Source organism: Pelobates fuscus, chromosome 13, assembly GCF_036172605.1.
Source record: "Pelobates fuscus isolate aPelFus1 chromosome 13, aPelFus1.pri, whole genome shotgun sequence".
In the NCBI taxonomy this organism is placed as follows: Eukaryota; Metazoa; Chordata; class Amphibia; order Anura; family Pelobatidae; genus Pelobates; species Pelobates fuscus.
Window position 1 is genome coordinate 4434065 of NC_086329.1, and position 25872 is coordinate 4459936.

The 25872-nt window shown below is 48.6% G+C and overlaps 2 protein-coding genes across 5 annotated transcripts in view; one reads left to right on the top strand and one right to left on the bottom strand.

Annotated features, from left to right (window-relative positions):
- Nucleotides 1–4187: 4187 nt before the first annotated feature.
- On the bottom strand, nt 4188–13215 carry FCF1 (FCF1 rRNA-processing protein). Of its 3 annotated transcripts, none has more exons than XM_063440492.1 (8): nt 13146–13215; nt 10278–10345; nt 9691–9762; nt 8964–9112; nt 8747–8819; nt 8094–8181; nt 5369–5463; nt 4188–4363 (listed from the first exon to the last, which is right to left on the bottom strand). In XM_063440492.1, the coding sequence occupies exons 1-8, from the start codon at nt 13146–13148 to the stop codon at nt 4315–4317; spliced, it is 597 nt and encodes a 198-aa protein (XP_063296562.1). In that variant the 5' UTR covers nt 13149–13215; the 3' UTR covers nt 4188–4314. The 3 variants fall into 3 exon arrangements, with proteins under 3 accessions (XP_063296562.1, XP_063296563.1, XP_063296564.1); XM_063440493.1 differs by lacking the exon at nt 13146–13215 and adding an exon at nt 10496–10516; XM_063440494.1 differs by lacking the exon at nt 9691–9762.
- A 94-nt stretch (nt 13216–13309) lies between these two features.
- Nucleotides 13310–25872, top strand: part of AREL1 (apoptosis resistant E3 ubiquitin protein ligase 1) — a 29387-nt gene continuing 16824 nt past the window's right edge. Inside the window, exons 1-7 of one of the 2 annotated variants that reach the window (XM_063439579.1) lie at nt 13310–13453; nt 21506–21664; nt 23064–23290; nt 23477–23714; nt 23825–23988; nt 24309–24480; nt 25402–25610. In XM_063439579.1, the coding sequence (XP_063295649.1) occupies nt 21649–21664; nt 23064–23290; nt 23477–23714; nt 23825–23988; nt 24309–24480; nt 25402–25610 (1026 nt within the window). In that variant the 5' untranslated portion in view covers nt 13310–13453; nt 21506–21648. The remainder of the gene's footprint in view (nt 13454–21505; nt 21665–23063; nt 23291–23476; nt 23715–23824; nt 23989–24308; nt 24481–25401; nt 25611–25872) is intronic. The other variant, XM_063439580.1, reaches the window with a different exon arrangement.

Genomic DNA, 25872 nt, shown 5'->3' on the forward strand with positions numbered 1-25872 from the left:
AGAGAGAACCCTCACCCTATTCACTAACCCAGAGAGAGAACCCTCTCCCCTCATTCACTAACCCAGGGAGAGAACCCTCACCTATTCACTAACCCAGAGAGAGAACCCTCACCCTATTCACTAACCCAGAGAGAGAACCCTCACCTTATTCACTAACCCAGAGAGAACCCTCTCCCTATTCACTAACCCAGAGAGAAAACCCTCACCCTATTCACTAACCCAGAGAGAGAACCCTCACCCTATTCACTAACCCAGAGAGAGAACCCTCACCCTATTCACTAACCCAGAGAGAGAACCCTCACCCTATTCACTAACCCAGAGAGAAACCCTCACCCTATTCACTAACCCAGAGAGGAACCCTCACCCTATTCACTAACCCAGAGAGAAAACCCTCACCCTATTCACTAACCCAGAGAGAAAACCCTCACCCTATTCACTAACCCAGCACCCTATTCACTAACCCAGAGAGAGAACCCTCACCTTATTCACTAACCCAGAGAGAAAACCCTCACCCTATTCACTAACCCAGCGAGAGAACCCTCACCCTATTCACTAACCCAGAGAGAATTAAGGTGGGGGAGGCGAATTAACACTCTATACACCTACCCCTCCTGTTCCTTGTAATCAGACTCTACTAATATACCAGTTTACTTCCATTATCTCTATCATTGTATCTACCCCTACCTTTTATTCACCTTTTTGAATATCTCCAATATCTATAATCTAAATGCCAAGCGTTATTGTTCTGATCCCCATAGACTGCTGCTATTTAATTGGCTACATTCTAGCCTTCCACTTGGAATAATATTTTATTACTAAACAGCTGTCTTTCTGGATACTATATTTCTACTTGTGTTGATCAAGAAATGAGTGTATTTTCTCACACTTGCTGTGATTGATTTATACAAGCCAGATAGGCAGACCCCCTCGGTTTCTCCTTTTTAATATTACACTTTCAGAAGTCACTTTTGTGTTTTTCACTTTGCCCTTTTTTTTTTTTCTTTTTCACTTTTATGTAGATATGCCCTTTAAGTACTAAAAGTTTTTATATTTTAATTTTGTTTCTTACTAATTATAGTGGGTTACATGTTATATGTGGGTAATCTAATTTTGAGAATCGTTAACCATAGTCTTTTGATTTGGGACTTTCAAAGAAAGATTTCGTTTTTTTTCAATTTTGTATTTTCTGGGTTAAGCCCATATTACCCATTTAGTCCACTCTTGACTATGGGGTCAGGTTTTTCCTGACCTCTAGTTGTGTAATTATCTAACAGTACCATATGTCTATTATATGTGTAACAACGTATTTAGAACTGTACTGTCATGTTTATAACAATGCATCTATAATGGTACTGTATGTCTCCAGTTAAATGTGTAACAATGTTTCTATAACTGTACATGTCTATTATGTGCAGCAATGTATCTATACTGTGTATATGTCTATTATATGTAGCAATGTTTCTATAACTGTACTGTATAGGTCTATTATGTGTAACTGCATCTATAGTTATACTGTACGTATATTTGTAACAATTAATTTATAAGAGTACTGTGTCTGTTACAATGTCTCTATAATCATACATTGTTACACACAGACACAGTATCTATAATCATACATTGTTACACACAGACACAGTATCTATAATCATACATTGTTACACACAGACACAGTATCTATAATCATACATTGTTACACACAGACACAGTATCTATAATCATACATTGTTACACACAGACATACAGTATCTATAATCACACATTGTTACACACAGAATCTATAATTGTACTATGTATCCTATTGTATAACAATATAGCTAGACTTCTATTGTATAGAACGTAGTTTTAATTGCACTGTACAAGTCTATGCCAAGATGCATTTTGCCCCTCATTGCATCTTAACCTGTGTCTTGTAAACCATCCTTTGAATGTCTTAACCTCTTTAGAATATCTTACACTCTTTAGTGTATCCTATCCCAACTTTTGTGTGCAGTGGACCCGCTTGCATGTCTTACTCCCCTCCGCCCCTTTTTTCTATCTTTCTACTCCCATCTCCCTTGTGTCTCATACGTGAGCCCTGGCCCCTTTGTGCGTTTCATATTTAATCACAAGCTCTTTATGTATCCCTTACTCCCCCAGTCCCTTTGTGTGTCTTTCCCTTTTTCTGTCTTTCTTCCCCAACCCCTTTTGCGTGTCACTTTCCTCCCTAGCATAAAGATATACAGACAAATAGTCAGCCATGCAGTACCAGTTATTCAGGCACACAATCATGCAAACCGCACACAATCATGCAAACCACACACACACACACACACACTGTCATACAGACACAAGCAGAGAGTCAAACATACAGTCACAATTATATATTTACTCAGCTCTGTACAATCTGGTCCCTGGGGACCATGCTGTCTGGCTAGGTAAAGCCATGCTCCATGGAGTTACTGGAAGGAGGGAGTGACGCTCCAGCCAGTCATCTAGACATTGTGCCCCTGGGTTGGTGCCACCTCATGTCAGCGCTGGCCCTGTCTAATATGTTTAACTGTACTGTTAAGAACGCTGGTATATTAAGTACCTTGTTCGCCTCTTCCTCCCGAACAGCTAAGCTGTAGTGATTATAGTTGCAGTTTGGGTGTAGATAAGAATAGTTCCAGAAGAATGCAGCATCCGTAGTTTCTCCCCAGCAAGTAGATAGTTACCCAAACATGAGCCTAAACTTCATGAAGGGTACACCAGGAATGAATATTTATTGTGCCACACTGGCTTTTATGCAATTTTCCAGGCCAGAGGAACACCTCCCTGGACCTGATGGAAAACAGGGACATCACTTATTACAGCCAATGGCAATGAAGGGACAAACAGTGACACTCCCAGTACAAACAGTTAATTCCCTTCTCTCTGCCTGGAGATAATTGGGTCAGGTAAAGTAATGACTTAATTATCTACAGGCAGAGGGAACACAATTTTCACAAAACTTGGAAAACACCCCAAAACATACCCCCATAAATGTCACATCCCCTGATAGCCCTGATCTGGGTGACCAACATATCAAAAACTCACCCAGATCAGTTCAGGTTTTTTTTTTTTTAATTTCATGGAAGTCACATTTGACCGACCGCACACAAGGCTCCTGCCCAAAACAGTTCCATGAGTTTAGGCTGCGCGGTTGGTCTATTTCGAAATTGCCAATAAACAAATAAAAGCACAAACGAATTTTAGTTCCAGACACTCGACGACCAAGCCTCTTTTCGTGCAAACAAGATGGCCGCCGTTTTCGCTCACACGTGGCATCGGTTATACGAACAGCCACCCAGAGAGAGTTCCATTTGTACATAATGAGCCAGGGTGGTGGTCGGTGTTTGGTAGTTTCAACTACTAAACTAATAAAACATAAAAGACACAAATGGCCATAGAAGTCTCGAATTTTCTACACATGTACTTTATAGTTCTCATAACATTAAAGTGTCTGGATAACTGGTGTATATGTATGTTGTCAATACGTGTAATTACATTTTACCTATATGTGCAACAATGTATCTATAACTGTTCTGTATATGTGCCCTTATATTTATAACATCTAGAATTATGTATGTCTCCCCTTGTATTTGTACTGGCCAAAAACGTCCACTTACCACTAGTGTGACAAGTCAGCCATGGTAAGTGTGTTTTTAAACCTCCAACCTGCAGTGACAAAACGTAATACCTGGCTTAGGACTTTAACTTTTCATCTCTGCACTGTGTGTAAAAAATGGTTTCTCAATGACATACATGAAAACGAGTTATTTATACTTGATAAAACATTTATAAATGAATCGGGCGCCTACGGGTCCTGACTATTTCATCCAAACAGTAAGACACACGACAGGAATATCTACAATTGTGACATGCTGATCTGCTTAATGACAATTTAAAAATAATACATGTTCATATCTAGCTTAGCAGACAGTTTCCTAAAAAAAAAAAAATATATATATATATATTACAAATAAAATCTCACCATTCAGTCCAAAGATCTTTTTATTTTCCCTATTTACAAAATTTTCTAAGCAGTATTATAAAGATAATCATTTTTTTTTGCCTGTGTCAGAAGTGAAGAGATGTTCATTACACTGGAAAAACAGTCCGTATAGATTGAAGTCTTTTCATTGCTCCAGGGCTTGTAAAAAAAAAAAAATATCTACCAACACTGCAAATCATTTCAATAATAGGCACATAGGACAGTGTATTGTATAGATAGGCAAAAGAACATATAATATCTATGTAAACAGTTCACCAGAATGAGCTACTGCTGTTTATAAAAATATTAGGTTTAAAGAAATCTTAAAACCGAGGCGCTCCATAATCATCTGGCATTCTTTCTATATTATACCTGCGGAGTGGAGAGACACATAATTAGCATGTAAAGCAGATAATCATAGCATGGCTTCTGAGAACCCCAGAAGCAACATGTGCAATAACATTTTAATGGAAGCACGCATTATAAAACAATGATGTATAGCAAGGCACTCAGACTGTCATAAAAGGTAAAGGCAACATTTCTCGGTGCTCACTCACAGATGAACATGAAATGCAAACAGATGCAACAAACTCAAATTATCGTGTGGTTTAATTTCTCCCCTAATTTTTGGCAGTTTTTTTTAATAAAATGTTTTTTTGATATTCATTGGGATCTTTTTGTTTCAACAAATTCAACCATTTTCACATGGTTCAATTCAATATGGCAAAAAACAAAAATATTTTCCGCTGACCAAAATGAAAGCGTACTGAGCTGAATGGGTCCTGGCTCTTATCAATTGGGTCTGATGGCAGCAGTTAGATAGGTTTGAAATCACTCCAGCCAAAAGCAGATTAAATGGTTGCCTTATGTTCATGCTAAAAGAAATCATGGAAAAATACAAAACCACACTACTAAAGCAAACAATATGTGTAGGTTAGGGTAGTGTTAGGGCTCATATTTATGGCGACAAAATGTAATTATTCACTTGCCATTTTTTCATCTGTGAATAGCCAAACATATAGAGATTTAGCAGATTTAAACTGCAGGCAGAATGAAGAGCAAATACAGCTGTAAAATGGAATGTGCCAAATTCATTTCAATGACTAATCTTATGTTCAAAGCAGCTGAATTTGGACCAATAGATGTTTGGTGCTTCGTGAATGGACCCCAATTTCTTGCTAAATCACTGAATTCTAAAATAAAACCGATATAATATAATCTAAAGTGAAATGACTTTTTTCTTATTTTTTTTATTTGAAAAAGTCATAAGGTTGCATATTCTCCCAATGTTTAATTTGTCCATGACCATCTATATCAGACACAGAATTTAGACAAAGCACACGGATGGTTGCACACAGATGGTTGCCCACGCCTTACCTGTGGTTTGAGATGTACATGATGGGAACCCCAGGGATCTTCCGAATTCTCCTTTTAAGGTCTCTGTCCACTGTGGCTACAATGTAACATTTGTGCTGTGGAAATCAAGATGAGTTAGGGCCCATAACTGTTCCCAAACATGTCTCTCCAAGTTTCCAATAGAATCTAAAATCACATGAATGGATTCTAAGCCAAATATATTATTGGCCTTATACTCTCACACCTATTATTGGTCAACGATGAATAGAATATATATTTTGTCCAAAAGCATTTTTTTTTTTTTTTTTAATTCTTTATTTTTATTGTGCACAAAATGAACAAGTAGCCTTGCCGCGCCACAACAGCGACACCTGGGTGAATCGGCAGACATTTGCAATACAATGTGTGGCATTAGTTAGTCTGGCACATTTTTTTGTTAATTATCCAAGATCAACAATGTAGTTTACATTAATAAAGAAGTAATAGACAGAGGACACAAAACAGCTAGGCTAGACACAATACACTTTTGTCAGTAAATGAAGAAACAACAACAGTCCATGCTAACTGACAGCTTGCGACTGATTAGCCAAGGTGGGTATTTCAAGATGTGTATGCATATTTTTATGGCAGTCAAGACAGATGCTCATTTTTATGAATATAGTAACATAAGCTATGGTTTTTCAGGTTTGACTTGTGGCTAAACGTTTCATAATTGGTAAATTACAGTGTTGCTATAGAGTGAGCATAAACGATTGTCGACTGCATTGCCTTAGGTTACAGTATATTCTAAACTAACATGTCAGCTAGAGAGGCCCAGCAGTATGTCAAAATAGTAGTTATAGGGTTAAACTAAAGGTTATAATATGTCACAGCTCGACATTTTAAACGTCTTACACAAAACAAGATGGGAGAACTAAATCAAAAGAACTAACAATGTTTAAACGGCTGGATCTGACATTAATTGAGTATACTTGTTAGCAATGGCAATAAGAGCGTCTCAAGTCCTATTGTGTATCCAGGCTGGTAGTTGGGCAACGGGTATTTGTAAGTCCTCACCCGATGCCGCTGGTGTTCAACCTACGCCTGTGCTCTGGATCTCATTGAAGCAGCTGTGGGGCGGTAGAAGGCAGGGGCAGAGATCAGCGTCCCTCCAGCCCCAGGCTCTGCAGAGAGCTCGCATCTCAGCTCCACGGATTCGGTAGCTCGTGCTGGAGTCCGGATCCTTCCCAGGTTGGGGATAGCTGGAGCTCCTGGTGTTTCTACGCCGCCTGCGGCGTCAGAGCCTCCGCTTATGTGGACGATGCCGGGAGTGTGCCTCCCTGTGGGCTCTCAACCCAGGTGGGCCAGTGTATGCTGGTTCTTGCTGAGACGTGGTAGTTGCATCCTGAGGGGGCCTGCTTGCTCCCCGCTTCGCTCCGCCAGCCCAGGATCAGCCCAGCTAGAGTATCTCGTTGCGTCTGTGCTTTGACGGGCAGCTGCCGGGTTGAGAGTTCTTCTGCACCTTTGGTAGGTGAATGACTGTGTTGGCAGGGGAAAGCCTCTTAGCCTCAGCTCCAGACGGAGCCAAAAGGCTGCGAAGATGGCGTTGATACTGTCGAGTGTAGCGCGTGGCTGCGCTTCTGCAGGAGGCCCACGTGAGTGCTCCGCCATGCCAGGAGTAGTGAGTTGCGGTTGTTGCTTTAGAGCATGCGAGCGACCTCCTGGGACCGGGATAACCCCCTCCGATCCATACGGGGGAGGACAAGGGCCCGCAGTCAGCCTTCCAGCTTCGTTGGGCAGTGGGAGAGCGGCCGTCTCTCCCGTGACTGCCTTGCTTGTAGGCCTCATAGTACAGTCGGGCGGTTCTCGCTGGTAGGATAAAAGAGACATAGGCTGCGCCAAAATAAAACTAAATAAAATACAGTAAAATTAGTCCCAATAAAAAATGAAAGAATAATAAAATGTCTGTTTCACACGTTCCACTGGTAGGGTGTTCTCTCTTTCTATGATGCTTTTCTGCCACGTATCCCATACACTCTGCACAATTGGTCCTTTTCCCTTTTGTGTTTTCCATATCACGTGAGGATCCAAAGCATCATAGAAAGAGAGAACACCCTACCAGTGGAACGTGTGAAACAGACATTTTATTATTCTTTCATTTTTTATTGGGACTAATTTTACTGTATTTTATTTAGTTTTATTTTGGCGCAGCCTTTGTCTCTTTTATCCTGTACATTCTCACTCCAGAGGGTTAGAGGGTGACCCTCTGTAAGGTTGCTGCCTACTTTTTATATTATTAGCGCTAACCTATCTTCCACTTTGGTTCTCGCTGGTAGGGCTGCATGAGTGGTACCGTTGGATGCCCCTTAGTGTCACCGATTGCTTGGCAGCCTTATATGTCGAGTATAGACAATTTTGGAGCAGTTATGCCACAATCTTTGCCTCCGTGAGAAGAGCTGCTCTGCTTAGTGTCTGCTCAGCTCGGCGGTCAGGCCCCGCCCCCTTTCCAAAAGCATTTTAATAGCAGAATAAAAAAAAAAAAAAAAACTAATAAAATCCAAACCACAAACTGACAGACACTAAGCATAAATTTAGCCAGTCACTATTAGAACCTATTAAATAGAGCACTACATATGTTTAACATACACAACATTCCCCCTGGCTTTTTTCATTCCAATTACAAAGAGAGCCATGATTACATAGGACACTGAGCCCAGCAGTCACCACAGTAGTCCCTAGGCAACCCTCTGTGCAAAGTAGTAATTACCTGTGTGACCCTTTGTACCAAGCAGTCATCTGCGTAGGTTCCAGAGTGTGTGCAAGGCAGTCGCTCAAATGTTGGGTCCTTAGCAATCCTAAAGAACAAGAAGTATTATAGTTACAAGTTTAGCACCCCCTCCCATCATACACTGTTTTAATGATATCCAAATGTGTTCTTAGAGACAACAATAATTCACCATTTATAAAAGAGCATATTGATTACACAAGTAGGTGTTATATCCACCTCTCAAGCATTGGCTACAAAGCTTCTGTATGAGAAGCAATCCTACAATTCTAGAGTGAAAGAGTTGCTGTACATGTGATGTATGTCCCCAGTGCTTCTCTAGAGCAGAAAAGAGACTGTTTGTGAACTAGAATAAAAAGTATGTTTTATGTCTTATTGTTTTGTACATCTTAGAAAAACAAACAGAACACAAGTATGGATTATGAGGTTTAGCAGGAAGACAAAGTCCAGCAAATATTATTGTTTGTTCCTGATATTTAGCAGAATGAATAGAACCGTTTGCAACAGGCAGTGCATGCGGACATGCCAAACCTGCTCTGTTTGGAGTCCATGTGAGACTTACTCAGCAGAAATGAACCTAGCACTTACCCCCCAGAATACAGCACACATAATATGTATGTCCCTCTGCTACTCACCTTAACGCCACTCTGTATTTCTGCCCAAGTTTCTCTAGCTCTGCCATAACACAGTCTGTTATACAGGGGACACCTGAGAGGTGAATGGTATTAAGTCAAGCAAAAAGGTCACAGGGAGATCCAAGTATGTAGGAAAACATCGCTCATAATGAATACTTCATTCAGGATTAATTCCCCACAATCAGTGTTCTAATAGGAAAGTGACAGTGGTACTCACATTTTGCATAAAGGCAGTCCATCATGGATTGCACTAAGTCCAGCTTGGCTTTAATTGAGAAATTGATGAAGTTAGTATCCACCAGGATATGATAAGGAGGTCCCAAATTTGTGTTGTATTGGAAAAATAGACATGATGGTATCTGAGGTCTACGGAAGAAAAAAAAGGCATAAAAAAAACTGAAATTAAACATTGTTGGATACAGTTTCTCTTCAAATACCAGTGCCTCTCACAACTTCGTCATTATGTTTAAGATCGTCACACACTGCATCGTCAAGTCTTAATAATGCCGTCGCATTCTATGTTTCCAGAATGATTATGGATCGTCTGTTTATTTCTTTAAATGTTTTATGTATTACTGGTATTTATAAAGGTGTTCCTCCCTCCTTTTAATTTTAGTCAGATGGAAATGTGACAGACAACGCTGTCATTCTCCACATTTCAGAAGCACTGTGTAGGACATTGGTCCTCAAACTCCGCCCCCCCCAGATGTTGCTGAACTACAACTCCCATGATTCTTTGAATTACATAGATAGACAGAGATTCATGGGAGTTGTAGTTCAGCAACATCTGGGGGGCCAGAGTTTGAGGACCCCCGGTGTAGAATAACAGTGTCTTTATCTGTGGTAAAGAATGTAGCTAGTCAAAGACCAAACCTGGGTGTACAAAGAAGGACCTCCTCATAGTTGCAGATCTAGTGCTACCCTACCCCATCTCAATTACTCACACTTCTCTCTCCTTTAAAGCACTGGCATCTTCCTTCTTCTTTTGTTGCGTCTTTGCTCGATCCGCAGCTTTACTAAAAATGAAAAAAATGAGACTCTTTACAGCATTTACCACCTCAGGGCAGGATTTACAAGTAATTAAACATAATTAAAATAAATGCCTTCATTGCTTTAGAGGAGCAATATTGGGTCGCTCAAACAGACGTCACCAAGTCTTATTCACCATGTAGGTACAAGGAAACCGGTGAGGGAAGGTTCCTATTGTGCACAGTGCAAATATATAAGTGGGTGTTGTGGTGAAAAACACGACTTGCTCCAAAAGGTTCCAGAACAGATATCTCCATTTATACAGTAAGCTTTTTTTTCCCCCAGAGACGGGACACACGTAGAAATTATTCTAAATCTAGGCTTTAATTTCCATAGGTATCCGTATGTAGACATCGCTAATGACCTCAAGTGTGTCATTCAGTCTCTCCATCATGGTCTGACTGGGGCTCATGCGCAGATTAAATTCTGCCAGGGACCTTCTGTCTCTTAGAAACTGCTTTTAGAAATTTTGTGCCATAGCATTATATGATATTTTGCTTACATGCGCTCGTCTTTAGGGTTAATCCTCCGTTTCATTGTAGCATATTTCTTTGTTTTCTTTTGCTTTCCCTAAAAATAAAAACAATCACATGTACATAAGTGTGCCAAAGTGGTTGCTGTGGATTTGGAGAAGAAAAAATAGCCAAGTGTGTAAGTGTTAACAAGCAAGGAGATTGCAACAGTTTATAATAGCAAGTCAGCCCAACTCAGAACACATACTTTGTTTGCTACTGAGAATAGGAGACCACTACCAAGTATCCTCAAGTTCGCTGCTTGGTACACCTCACAGCTCTCAACAAATACTCAAATAGTTCCACTAACTTTTCAGGGGGTGTGCTCAGTAGCAAGCCCAGGACATTTTAAGCTGCCTTCAAAAAGTACAGATAATGGCCACGAGTGGGACTGGGATAGAATGGAGAGGTGATGGATATACTAATACACATTGCTGTGGAACTCTGTGATACACTCATCATAATTGAATATTATTGTGAGTTTTATTCCTGTGGAGCTCTGTGATAGTCCCATTGCTGGGAGTGTTATGGCTGGGGAGCTCTGTGATAGTCCCATTGCTGGGAGTGTTATGGCTGGGGAGCTCTGTGATAGTCCCATTGCTGGGAGTGTTATGGCTGGGGAGCTCTGTGATAGTCACATTGCTGGGAGTGTTATGGCCGGGGAGCTCTGTGATAGTCACATTGCTGGGAGTGTTATGGCCGGGGAGCTCTGTGATAGTCACATTGCTGGGAGTGTTATGGCCGGGGAGCTCTGTGATAGTAACATTGCTGGGAGTGTTATGGCTGGGGAGCTCTGTGATAGTCACATTGCTGGGAGTGTTATGGCTGAGGAGCTCTGTGATAGTCACATTGCTGGGAGTGTTATGGCTGAGGAGCTCTGTGATAGTCACATTGCTGGGAGTGTTATGGCTGAGGAGCTCTGTGATAGTAACATTGCTGGGAGTGTTATGGCTGGGGAGCTCTGTGATAGTCACATTGCTGGGAGTGTTATGGCTGGGGAGCTCTGTGATAGTAACATTGCTGGGAGTGTTATGGCTGGGGAGCTCTGTGATAGTCACATTGCTGGGAGTGTTATGGCTGGGGAGCTCTGTGATAGTAACATTGCTGGGAGTGTTATGGCTGGGGAGCTCTGTGATAGTCACATTGCTGGGAGTGTTATGGCCGGGGAGCTCTGTGATAGTCACATTGCTGGGAGTGTTATTGCCGGGGAGCTCTGTGATAGTCACATTGCTGGGAGTGTTATGGCTGGGGAGCTCTGTGATAGTCACATTGCTGGGAGTGTTATGGCTGAGGAGCTCTGTGATAGTCACATTGCTGGGAGTGTTATGGCTGAGGAGCTCTGTGATAGTAACATTGCTGGGAGTGTTATGGCTGGGGAGCTCTGTGATAGTAACATTGCTGGGAGTGTTATGGCTGGGGAGCTCTGTTATAGTCACATTGCTGGGAGTGTTATGGCTGGGGAGCTCTGTGATAGTAACATTGCTGGGAGTGTTATGGCTGGGGAGCTCTGTGATAATCACATTGCTGGGAGTGTTATGGCTGGGGAGCTCTGTGATAGAGTCACATTGCTGGGAGTGTTATGGCTGGGGAGCTCTGTGATAGTCACATTGCTGGGAGTGTTATGGCTGGGGAGCTCTGTGATAGAGTCACATTGCTGGGAGTGTTATGGCTGGGGAGCTCTGTGATAGTCACATTGCTGGGAGTGTTATGGCTGGGGAGCTCTGTGATAGTAACATTGCTGGGAGTGTTATGGCTGGGGAGCTCTGTGATAGTAACATTGCTGGGAGTGTTATGGCTGGGGAGCTCTGTGATAGTAACATTGCTGGGAGTGTTATGGCTGGGGAGCTCTGTGATAGTAACATTGCTGGGAGTGTTATGGCTGGGGAGCTCTGTGATAGTAACATTGCTGGGAGTGTTATGGCTGGGGAGCTCTGTGATAGTAACATTGCTGGGAGTGTTATGGCTGGGGAGCTCTGTGATAGTCACATTGCTGGGAGTGTTATGGCTGGGGAGCTCTGTGATAGTAACATTGCTGGGAGTGTTATGGCTGGGGAGCTCTGTGATAGTAACATTGCTGGGAGTGTTATGGCTGGGGAGCTCTGTGATAGTAACATTGCTGGGAGTGTTATGGCTGGGGAGCTCTGTGATAGTAACATTGCTGGGAGTGTTATGGCTGGGGAGCTCTGTGATAGTAACATTGCTGGGAGTGTTATGGCTGGGGAGCTCTGTGATAGTAACATTGCTGGGAGTGTTATGGCTGGGGAGCTCTGTGATAGTAACATTGCTGGGAGTGTTATGGCTGGGGAGCTCTGTGATAGTCACATTGCTGGGAGTGTTATGGCTGGGGAGCTCTGTGATAGTAACATTGCTGGGAGTGTTATGGCTGGGGAGCTCTGTGATAGTAACATTGCTGGGAGTGTTATGGCTGGGGAGCTCTGTGATAGTAACATTGCTGGGAGTGTTATGGCTGGGGAGCTCTGTGATAGTCACATTGCTGGGAGTGTTATGGCTGGGGAGCTCTGTGATAGTAACATTGCTGGGAGTGTTATGGCTGGGGAGCTCTGTGATAGTCACATTGCTGGGAGTGTTATGGCTGGGGAGCTCTGTGATAGTCACATTGCTGGGAGTGTTATGGCTGGGGAGCTCTGTGATAGTAACATTGCTGGGAGTGTTATGGCTGGGGAGCTCTGTGATAGTCACATTGCTGGGAGTGTTATGGCTGGGGAGCTCTGTGATAGTCACATTGCTGGGAGTGTTATGGCTGGGGAGCTCTGTGATAGTAACATTGCTGGGAGTGTTATGGCTGGGGAGCTCTGTGATAGTAACATTGCTGGGAGTGTTATGGCTGGGGAGCTCACCATGCTGCTGCTGGTAGTGCTGAGATCACAGCTGGTCGCACAGTGATGTCGTCAGACTCTGAGAGCCGGTTTCCGGTCCTGTGACCATGGGAAGTTAGAGCGATAAACGCTAGAGAAGACGCACTGTAGGCGTTTCCCTGCTCTCTGGCCAGTGACAGGGTGCTGGGGAGATTGTTCACGGACTCGAGCGCTTAGATCTCTGACCAGAAAACCCCGCCCAGCCGGCTCACGTGACTGGCTCCCACACAGGAAAAACACTCAGAGTCCCCAGGATAATGGGACAGAGCGAGGGATCCTACTGTGTGTTGGTAAATAAGGGGGAGGGATGGGGGGGCACTGACTGACTGGGGGGGGGGTGCTATAACTGACTGGGACTGAGTGAGGGGGGCTATGACAGACTGACTGGGACTGAGTGAGGGGGGCTATGACAGACTGGGACTGGGACTGAGTGAGGGGGGCTATGACAGACTGGGACTGGGACTGAGTGAGGGGGGCTATGACAGACTGGGACTGAGTGAGGGGGGCTATGACAGACTGGGACTGAGTGAGGGGGGCTATGACAGACTGGGACTGAGTGAGGGGGGCTATGACAGACTGACTGGGACTGAGTGAGGGGGGCTATGACAGACTGGGACTGAGTGAGGGGGGCTATGACAGACTGACTGGGACTGAGTGAGGGGGGCTATGACAGACTGACTGGGACTGAGTGAGGGGGGCTATGACAGACTGACTGGGACTGAGTGAGGGGGGCTATGACAGACTGACTGGGACTGAGTGAGGGGGGCTATGACAGACTGGGACTGAGTGAGGGGGGCTATGACAGACTGGGACTGAGTGAGGGGGGCTATGACAGACTGGGACTGAGTGAGGGGGGCTATGACAGACTGGGACTGAGTGAGGGGGGCTATGACAGACTGGGACTGAGTGAGGGGGGCTATGACAGACTGGGACTGAGTGAGGGGGGCTATGACAGACTGGGACTGAGTGAGGGGGGCTATGACAGACTGGGACTGAGTGAGGGGGGCTATGACAGACTGGGACTGAGTGAGGGGGGCTATGACAGACTGGGACTGAGTGAGGGGGGCTATGACAGACTGGGACTGGGACTGAGTGAGGGGGGCTATGACAGACTGACTGGGACTGAGTGAGGGGGGCTATGACAGACTGACTGGGACTGAGTGAGGGGGGCTATGACAGACTGACTGGGACTGAGTGAGGGGGGCTATGACAGACTGACTGGGACTGAGTGAGGGGGGCTATGACAGACTGACTGGGACTGAGTGAGGGGGCCTATGACAGACTGACTGGGACTGAGTGAGGGGGGCTATGACAGACTGACTGGGACTGAGTGAGGGGGGCTATGACAGACTGGGACTGAGTGAGGGGGGCTATGACAGACTGGGACTGAGTGAGGGGGGCTATGACAGACTGGGACTGAGTGAGGGGGGCTATGACAGACTGGGACTGAGTGAGGGGGGCTATGACAGACTGGGACTGAGTGAGGGGGGCTATGACAGACTGGGACTGAGTGAGGGGGGCTATGACAGACTGGGACTGGGACTGAGTGAGGGGGGCTATGACAGACTGGGACTGAGTGAGGGGGGCTATGACAGACTGGGACTGGGACTGAGTGAGGGGGGCTATGACAGACTGGGACTGGGACTGAGTGAGGGGTGCTATGACAGACTGGGACTGAGTGAGGGGGGCTATGACAGACTGGGACTGAGTGAGGGGGGCTATGACAGACTGGGACTGAGTGAGGGGGGCTATGACAGACTGACTGGGACTGAGTGAGGGGGGCTATGACAGACTGGGACTGAGTGAGGGGGGCTATGACAGGCTGGGACTGGGACTGAGTGAGGGGGGCTATGACAGACTGACTGGGACTGAGTGAGGGGGGCTATGACAGACTGGGACTGAGTGAGGGGGGCTATGACAGACTGACTGGGACTGAGTGAGGGGGGCTATGTCAGACTGACTGGGACTGAGTGAGGGGGGCTATGTCAGACTGACTGGGACTGAGTGAGGGGGGCTATGACAGACTGACTGGGACTGAGTGAGGGGGGCTATGACAGACTGACTGGGACTGAGTGAGGGGGGCTATGACAGACTGACTGGGACTGAGTGAGGGGGGCTATGACAGACTGACTGGGACTGAGTGAGGGGGGCTATGACAGACTGACTGGGACTGAGTGAGGGGGGCTATGACAGACTGACTGGGACTGAGTGAGGGGGGCTATGACAGACTGACTGGGACTGAGTGAGGGGGGCTATGACAGACTGACTGGGACTGAGTGAGGGGGGCTATGACAGACTGACTGGGACTGAGTGAGGGGGGCTATGACAGACTGACTGGGACTGAGTGAGGGGGGCTATGACAGACTGACTGGGACTGAGTGAGGGGGGCTATGACAGACTGACTGGGACTGAGTGAGGGGGGCTATGACAGACTGACTGGGACTGAGTGAGGGGGGCTATGACAGACTGACTGGGACTGAGTGAGGGGGGCTATGACAGACTGACTGGGACTGAGTGAGGGGGGCTATGACAGACTGACTGGGACTGAGTGAGGGGGGCTATGACAGACTGACTGGGACTGAGTGAGGGGGGCTATGACAGACTGACTGGGACTGAGTGAGGGGGGCTATGTCAGACTGACTGGGACTGAGTGAGGGGGGCTATGTCAGACTGACTGGGACTGAGTGAGGGGGGCTATGACAGACTGGGACTGAGTGAGGGGGGCTATGACAGACTGGGACTGAGTGAGGGGGGCTATGACAGACTGGGACTGAGTGAGGGGGGCTATGACAGACTGACTGGGACTGAGTGAGGGGGGCTATGACAGACTGACTGGGACTGAGTGAGGGGGGCTATGACAGACTGACTGGGACTGAGTGAGGGGGGCTATGACAGACTGACTGGGACTGAGTGAGGGGGGCTATGACAGACTGACTGGGACTGAGTGAGGGGGGCTATGACAGACTGACTGGGACTGAGTGAGGGGGGCTATGACAGACTGACTGGGACTGAGTGAGGGGGGCTATGACAGACTGACTGGGACTGAGTGAGGGGGGCTATGACAGACTGACTGGGACTGAGTGAGGGGGGCTATGACAGACTGACTGGGACTGAGTGAGGGGGGCTATGACAGACTGACTGGGACTGAGTGAGGGGGGCTATGACAGACTGACTGGGACTGAGTGAGGGGGGCTATGACAGACTGACTGGGACTGAGTGAGGGGGGCTATGACAGACTGACTGGGACTGAGTGAGGGGGGCTATGACAGACTGACTGGGACTGAGTGAGGGGGGCTATGACAGACTGACTGGGACTGAGTGAGGGGGGCTATGACAGACTGACTGGGACTGAGTGAGGGGGGCTATGACAGACTGACTGGGACTGAGTGAGGGGGGCTATGACAGACTGACTGGGACTGAGTGAGGGGGGCTATGACAGACTGGGACTGGGACTGAGTGAGGGGGGCTATGACAGACTGGGACTGGGACTGAGTGAGGGGGGCTATGACAGACTGGGACTGGGACTGAGTGAGGGGGGCTATGACAGACTGGGACTGAGTGAGGGGGGCTATGACAGACTGGGACTGGGACTGAGTGAGGGGGGCTATGACAGACTGGGACTGAGTGAGGGGTGCTATGACAGACTGGGACTGAGTGAGGGGGGCTATGACAGACTGGGACTGAGTGAGGGGGGCTATGACAGACTGACTGGGACTGAGTGAGGGGGGCTATGACAGACTGACTGGGACTGAGTGAGGGGGGCTATGACAGACTGACTGGGACTGAGTGAGGGGGGCTATGACAGACTGACTGGGACTGAGTGAGGGGGGCTATGACAGACTGACTGGGACTGAGTGAGGGGGGCTATGACAGACTGGGACTGAGTGAGGGGGGCTATGACAGACTGACTGGGACTGAGTGAGGGGGGCTATGACAGACTGACTGGGACTGAGTGAGGGGGGCTATGACAGACTGACTGGGACTGAGTGAGGGGGGCTATGACAGACTGACTGGGACTGAGTGAGGGGGGCTATGACAGACTGACTGGGACTGAGTGAGGGGGGCTATGACAGACTGACTGGGACTGAGTGAGGGGGGCTATGACAGACTGGGACTGGGACTGAGTGAGGGGGGCTATGACAGACTGGACTGGGACTGAGTGAGGGGGGCTATGACAGACTGGGACTGGGACTGAGTGAGGGGGGCTATGACAGACTGGGACTGGGACTGAGTGAGGGGGGCTATGACAGACTGGGACTGAGTGAGGGGGGCTATGACAGACTGGGACTGGGACTGAGTGAGGGGGGCTATGACAGACTGGGACTGAGTGAGGGGTGCTATGACAGACTGGGACTGAGTGAGGGGGGCTATGACAGACTGGGACTGAGTGAGGGGGGCTATGACAGACTGACTGGGACTGAGTGAGGGGGGCTATGACAGACTGACTGGGACTGAGTGAGGGGGGCTATGACAGACTGACTGGGACTGAGTGAGGGGGGCTATGACAGACTGACTGGGACTGAGTGAGGGGGGCTATGACAGACTGACTGGGACTGAGTGAGGGGGGCTATGACAGACTGACTGGGACTGAGTGAGGGGGGCTATGACAGACTGACTGGGACTGAGTGAGGGGGGCTATGACAGACTGGGACTGAGTGAGGGGGGCTATGACAGACTGGGACTGAGTGAGGGGGGCTATGACAGACTGACTGGGACTGAGTGAGGGGGGCTATGACAGACTGACTGGGACTGAGTGAGGGGGGCTATGACAGACTGACTGGGACTGAGTGAGGGGGGCTATGACAGACTGACTGGGACTGAGTGAGGGGGGCTATGACAGACTGACTGGGACTGAGTGAGGGGGGCTATGACAGACTGACTGGGACTGAGTGAGGGGGGCTATGACAGACTGACTGGGACTGAGTGAGGGGGGCTATGACAGACTGACTGGGACTGAGTGAGGGGGGCTATGACAGACTGACTGGGACTGAGTGAGGGGGGCTATGACAGACTGACTGGGACTGAGTGAGGGGGGCTATGACAGACTGACTGGGACTGAGTGAGGGGGGCTATGACAGACTGACTGGGACTGAGTGAGGGGGGCTATGACAGACAGACTGGGACTGAGTGAGGGGGGCTATGACAGACTGGGACTGAGTGAGGGGGGCTATGACAGACTGGGACTGAGTGAGGGGGGCTATGACAGACTGGGACTGAGTGAGGGGGGCTATGACAGACTGGGACTGAGTGAGGGGGGCTATGACAGACTGGGACTGAGTGAGGGGGGCTATGACAGACTGACTGGGACTGAGTGAGGGGGGCTATGACAGACTGACTGGGACTGAGTGAGGGGGGCTATGACAGACTGACTGGGACTGAGTGAGGGGGGCTATGACAGACTGACTGGGACTGAGTGAGGGGGGCTATGACAGACTGACTGGGACTGAGTGAGGGGGGCTATGACAGACTGGGACTGGGACTGAGTGAGGGGGGCTATGACAGACTGGGACTGGGACTGAGTGAGGGGGGCTATGACAGACTGGGACTGGGACTGAGTGAGGGGGGCTATGACAGACTGGGACTGGGACTGAGTGAGGGGGGCTATGACAGACTGACTGGGACTGAGTGAGGGGGGCTATGACAGACTGACTGGGACTGAGTGAGGGGGGCTATGACAGACTGACTGGGACTGAGTGAGGGGGGCTATGACAGACTGACTGGGACTGAGTGAGGGGGGCTATGACAGACTGACTGGGACTGAGTGAGGGGGGCTATGACAGACTGACTGGGACTGAGTGAGGGGGGCTATGACAGACTGACTGGGACTGAGTGAGGGGGCCTATGACAGACTGACTGGGACTGAGTGAGGGGGGCTATGACAGACTGGGACTGAGTGAGGGGGGCTATGACAGACTGGGACTGAGTGAGGGGGGCTATGACAGACTGGGACTGAGTGAGGGGGGCTATGACAGACTGACTGGGACTGAGTGAGGGGGGCTATGACAGACTGACTGGGACTGAGTGAGGGGGGCTATGACAGACTGACTGGGACTGAGTGAGGGGGGCTATGACAGACTGGGACTGAGTGAGGGGGGCTATGACAGACTGACTGGGACTGAGTGAGGGGGGCTATGACAGACTGGGACTGGGACTGAGTGAGGGGGGCTATGACAGACTGGGACTGGGACTGAGTGAGGGGGGCTATGACAGACTGGGACTGGGACTGAGTGAGGGGGGCTATGACAGACTGGGACTGGGACTGAGTGAGGGGGGCTATGACAGACTGGGACTGGGACTGAGTGAGGGGGGCTATGACAGACTGGGACTGAGTGAGGGGGGCTATGACAGACTGGGACTGAGTGAGGGGGGCTATGACAGACTGACTGGACTGAGTGAGGGGGGCTATGACAGGCTGGGACTGGGACTGAGTGAGGGGGGCTATGACAGACTGACTGGGACTGAGTGAGGGGGGCTATGACAGACTGACTGGGACTGAGTGAGGGGGGCTATGACAGACTGACTGGGACTGAGTGAGGGGGGCTATGACAGACTGACTGGGACTGAGTGAGGGGGGCTATGACAGACTGACTGGGACTGAGTGAGGGGGGCTATGACAGACTGACTGGGACTGAGTGAGGGGGGCTATGACAGACTGACTGGGACTGAGTGAGGGGGGCTATGACAGACTGACTGGGACTGAGTGAGGGGGGCTATGACAGACTGACTGGGACTGAGTGAGGGGGGCTATGACAGACTGACTGGGACTGAGTGAGGGGGGCTATGACAGACTGACTGGGACTGAGTGAGGGGGGCTATGACAGACTGACTGGGACTGAGTGAGGGGGGCTATGACAGACTGACTGGGACTGAGTGAGGGGGGCTATGACAGACTGACTGGGACTGAGTGAGGGGGGCTATGACAGACTGACTGGGACTGAGTGAGGGGGGCTATGACAGACTGACTGGGACTGAGTGAGGGGGGCTATGACAGACTGACTGGGACTGAGTGAGGGGGGCTATGACAGACTGACTGGGACTGAGTGAGGGGGGCTATGACAGACTGACTGGGACTGAGTGAGGGGGGCTATGACAGACTGACTGGGACTGAGTGAGGGGGGCTATGACAGACTGACTGGGACTGAGTGAGGGGGGCTATGACAGACTGACTGGGACTGAGTGAGGGGGGCTATGACAGACTGACTGGGACTGAGTGAGGGGGGCTATGACAGACTGACTGGGACTGAGTGAGGGGGGCTATGACAGACTGACTGGGACTGAGTGAGGGGGGCTATGACAGACTGACTGGGACTGAGTGAGGGGGGCTATGACAGACTGACTGGGACTGAGTGAGGGGGGCTATGACAGACTGACTGGGACTGAGTGAGGGGGGCTATGACAGACTGACTGGGACTGAGTGAGGCGGGCTATGACAGACTGACTGGGACTGAGTGAGGCGGGCTTTGACAGACTGACTGGGACTGAGTGAGGCGGGCTATGACGGACTGAGTGAGGGGGGCTATGACGGACTGAGTGAGGGGGGCTATGACGGACTGAGTGAGGGGGGCTATGACGGACTGAGTGAGGGGGGCTATGACGGACTGAGTGAGGGGGGCTATGACGGACTGAGTGAGGGGGGCTATGACGGACTGAGTGAGGGGGGCTATGACGGACTGACTGGGAAAAGAAACCTCCACAGTTTAATCCATAGAAAAAAAAATACTGTGAGACAGATTATTCATTTATAACATATAATCACTCTTTTTGCCCAACAAACCGTAAAATCGGTTAAGGAACACACTAAAAGAGGGGGTTTGAAATATTCGATAGCAATTACCCTTTTCTCTTTACGATGTGGATATATCAAAGACTCCTCTAAGTCTTCATAATATATAGAACACACATCAATATCTACAATAAAAAAAACACTAAAATATCCTAATACAGTTAGGTATAGACCTCAGGGTAAAATTCTATATTGCACTCACAAACACAAATTGATATGTTCCAAGGAAGAGAGAAGAGTCCTGTATTTGAGGAGCTGAAGGCCTACTATCAATTCGTGTTTGTGATTGCAATATATCATTTTATCCTGAGGTCTATACCTAACTGTATTCTGCTATTTTAGTGTTTTTTTTATTGTAGATATTGATGTGTGTTCTATAGATTATTCCTTATAATATCCTATATATTTTTTTACATTCTTCACCTTTAGGGGGTGCTTTTGTTTCTTAGCTTAGCGGGGAATATATGGGACAAGCTAGTTTAAATTTGAGAAGGTTTTATCACGTATTGGTGTAATCGAGGATTCAGTCAAGATGTTTTTCCATTTTATTTTCTGATAGGATCCTATTTCTGTCTCCCTGTAATTTGACTGAAGTTTGGTTTATTGGATCCCTCTTGGCATAACATCTCTGGTGTGGCAGCTGGGGAAAATGTCAAGGTGGAGATGCTGTAAGAAGAGGATCAGATCTCATACTGCACACTCATGTTTTACATTATCGGTAAGAACCCTGTTTTCCTTGCCTGTTCTTTCTTCACATAGTAAGTGTGTTCTCTTTACCTGTCTTTTTATTGTTGGTTAGATTTTATTATCCCAGCCATCAAAGCAGTGATAAGTTTATTAGCGCCAACTTCAGATATGGCATCATGATTATACACAGAGAAGAGCAGGACATCTCCCTGAGCCGGGGCCCCTCAGTCTCCTGCAGGTCTCTGTGAGCCGGGGCCCCTCAGTCTCCTGCAGGTCTCTGTGAGCCGGGGCCCCTCAGTCTCCTGCAGGTCTCTGTGAGCCGGGGCCCCTCAGTCTCCTGCAGGTCTCTGTGAGCCGGGGCCCCTCAGTCTCCTGCAGGTCTCTGTGAGCCGGGGCCCCTCAGTCTCCTGCAGGTCTCTGTGAGCCGGGGCCCCTCAGTCTCCTGCAGGTCTCTGTGAGCCGGGGCCCCTCAGTCTCCTGCAGGTCTCTGTGAGCCGGGGCCCCTCAGTCTCCTGTTGGTCTCTGTGAGCCGGGGGCCCTCAGTCTCCTGCAGGTCTCTGTAAGCCGGGGCCCCCCAGTCTCCTGCAGGTCTCTGTGAGCCGGGGCCCCCCAGTCTCCTGCAGGTCTCTGTGAGCCGGGGCCCCCCAGTCTCCTGCAGGTCTCTGTGAGCCGGGGCCCCCCAGTCTCCTGCAGGTCTCTGTGAGCCGGGGCCCCTCAGTCTCCTGCTGGTCTCTGTGAGCCGGGGCCCCTCAGTCTCCTGCTGGTCTCTGTGAGCCGGGGCCCCTCAGTCTCCTGCTGGTCTCTGTGAGCCGGGGCCCCCCAGTCTCCTGCAGGTCTCTGTGAGCCGGGGCCCCTCAGTCTCCTGCTGGTCTCTGTGAGCCGGGGCCCCTCAGTCTCCTGCTGGTCTCTGTGAGCCGGGGCCCCCCAGTCTCCTGCAGGTCTCTGTGAGCCGGGGCCCCCCAGTCTCCTGCAGGTCTCTGTGAGCCGGGGCCCCTCAGTCTCCTGCTGGTCTCTGTGAGCCGGGGCCCCTCAGTCTCCTGCTGGTCTCTGTGAGCCGGGGCCCCCCAGTCTCCTGCAGGTCTCTGTGAGCCGGGGCCCCCCAGTCTCCTGCAGGTCTCTGTGAGCCGGGGCCCCCCAGTCTCCTGCAGGTCTCTGTGAGCCGGGGCCCCTCAGTCTCCTGCTGGTCTCTGTGAGCCGGGGCCCCTCAGTCTCCTGCTGGTCTCTGTGAGCCGGGGCCCCTCAGTCTCCTGCTGGTCTCCGTGAGCCGGGGCCCCCCAGTCTCCTGCAGGTCTCTGTGAGCCGGGGCCCCCCAGTCTCCTGCAGGTCTCTGTGAGCCGGGGCCCCCCAGTCTCCTGCAGGTCTCTGTGAGCCGGGGCCCCTCAGTCGCCTGCAGGTCTCCGTTAGCCCCTTTTTCTGTTTTCCTCTTTCAGGCAGTGTTACGGGCTTGATGTGTGTGTTTTTGATCACCATTAAGTTCCTGTGTGAGCTCAGTTCTCGAGTTCTCACTTTCTGGCACCATGAGGGGCGTGAGCGTGGGACAGAACGTACTATCTATAACTATGTTCGTGGGAAATACCTGGAGCCCCGCTCCTGCTATGTGTCCTGGGACTGGAACGAACCATGTGAAGTGGGACAGTCCATGAGCTTTCGTGTACATGTAAGTATTTCATAATTTCTGCCTCGCATCTTATCACTCCTGCAACCATTTCACTACTTCCTAAGACTGTATTACCCCCTCCATCACATCCAGTTTCTACTTTCTCTCCTTTCTCTGCCACCCCACGGTATATCTTTTTCTTTATCTCTCTGTTTGGTCTCACCTCCCACGTGTCCCTCTGTCTAGTTATTTTACAGGAACGGTCACCCATACCCTCTCAGTAGTACTGTGTCTCTCCGGGTTCGGATGACACACACAGAGCTTGCTCTAGAGGTTCCAGTAACCCTGGAAGTTCTTCCAGATCCAGCTAGGAATGTGGTGAAAGGAGCTTTCACAGTCAGGAAATCTGGAAGGTACCAGATCAGCATCAGCATTGGCCGACTCAATGTGGGTCATAGCCCTTACTGCAAATTGTTCCACCCAGGTAAGCATCAGGAGCAGATGAGTTCGATGAGAACAGAAGGATGGTTTTATGTGGTTGATTAGTATAGTGGCTTTCATGAAAGGCATGTATCACTGTCCTCTCTTTGACAGGTGTGGTAGTACCAGCAAAGACACAGATTGTGTCTCACTTCTCCACACTAGTCCTGACATGCGGACAGCAGCACACGTTACAGATTGCACCATGTGACCAGTACAGCAATCCCACCGGTGACAATTTACAAGATCATGAGAACTACACCCTGAGCCTGAGCGAAGTGAGTCTCTCTTCTTTCTCTGGCCCTTTGAGCTTCCTCTATCTTTTTCCATGGACCCTTGTCATGGTGTTAATTTAAAAAAAAAAAAAAATCAATACCTTCTCTTTAAAGCCTTTAATGTTAATTTTAGGTGCACATGAAGAATGCAGCAATTTCATGTATAAATTTTAGCTCCGATTTACCAAAAATTATAATGTAAATTTACAGGTTTTTTTCTTTCTATTTCTGTCCTATTTATATATTTTACAATGCTCCTGTTACAATATAGCCTAGTGTTTCTCATATGAAATTGTAAAAGGGCTTTCCATTTCCTCCCTTAGCTTGGCGTGGTGGGCATGGCTGATGGATGCTGTCAATTTACCGTCTGTAATGGAAGTCAGAATCGTGTCCTCTTACACCTCATCCTTCTCCAGACTGGGTGCTTTCAGGCTACGTTACGTTACCTAGGACAGCCAATAAGCAATGGAAACTTTAATATCATTGTGCTCAGTGGTATGCTATCTCCACTGTTCTACAGACCACTGTACCATGTGTGCTGTGCCTCTTATTACTCTCTGTCTATAGACCCCTGTACTATGTGTGCTGTGTTTATTTCATTACTCCCTTTCTAGAGACCCCTGTACCATGTGTGTTGTGCCTCTTATTACTCTGTCCAGAGACCCCTTTACCATGTGTGCTGTGACTCTCCTTACTCTCTATATAGAGACCCCTGTACCATGTGTGCTGCGGCTCTCATAACTCTGTGTCTAGAGACCCCTGTACCATGTGTGTTGTGCCTCTTATTACTCTGTCCAGAGACCCCTTTACCATGTGTGCTGTGACTCTCCTTACTCTCTATATAGAGACCCCATTACCATGTGTGCTGCGGCTCTCATAACTCGGTGTCTAGAGACCCCTGTACCATGTGTGCTGTGCTTCTCATTACTCCCTGTCTCGAGACCTCTGTACCATGTGTGCTGTGCCTCTCATTACTCCCTGTCTGGAGACTGCCTGTACCATGTGTTCCACTTTCCTTGTTACTTTTTGTCTAGAGACTGCTTGTACCATGTGTTCTGCTCTCCTGGTTACTTTTTGTCTAGAGACTGCTTGTACCATGTGTTCTGCTCTCCTGGTTACTCTCTGTCTAGAGACTGCTTGTACCATGTGTTCTGCTCTCCTGGTTACTCTCTGTCTAGAGACTGCTTGTACCATGTGTTCTGCTCTCCTGGTTACTCTCTGTCTAGAGACTGCTTGTACCATGTGTTCTGCTCTCCTGGTTACTCTCTGTCTAGAGACTGCTTGTACCATGTGTTCTGCTCTCCTGGTTACTCTCTGTCTAGAGACTGCTTGTACCATGTGTTCTGCTCTCCTGGTTACTCTCTGTCTAGAGACTGCCTGTATTATTTTCTTACTGGAAACATTCATTTCTTTTAGAAAGTGAGAAAGCTGCTGTAGATAACAATGTGTCACGGTCAGGGGTTGGAGTTTTCTTTGAAGGTTATTTATACCCACCGAGTCCCCCTAATGTACCTGGGCAGCAATCCTCTTCTCCAGTTACTGATGAATGTGAAGTTTCCCCTATTGGACTCGCATTTGAAAAAATGAAGAAACCGAAAAAAGTATATTTTTACATTTCGCCCAAGGTGAGTGGGTGGGTTGTGTGCGCTTACACGGAGATCAGACCGTGTGTATAATGTGTGCGCTTACACTGAGATCAGACTGTGTGTATAATGTGTGCGCTTACACTGAGATCAGACTGTGTGTATAATGTGTGCGCTTACACTGAGATCAGACTGTGTGTATAATGTGTGCGCTTACACTGAGATCAGACTGTGTGTATAATGTGTGCGCTTACACTGAGATCAGACTGTGTGTATAATGTGTGCGCTTACACTGAGATCAGAC

Excerpts from the sequence above, each read along its gene's own strand:
- FCF1 (XM_063440492.1), bottom strand. Across the intron at positions 8,820-8,963 it reads GGACTGCCTTTATGCAAAAT|GTGTCCCCTGTATAACAGAC; the intron begins GTGAGTACCACT and ends TTCACCTCTCAG. Across the intron at positions 8,182-8,746 it reads AAATACAGAGTGGCGTTAAG|GATTGCTAAGGACCCAACAT; the intron begins GTGAGTAGCAGA and ends CTTGTTCTTTAG.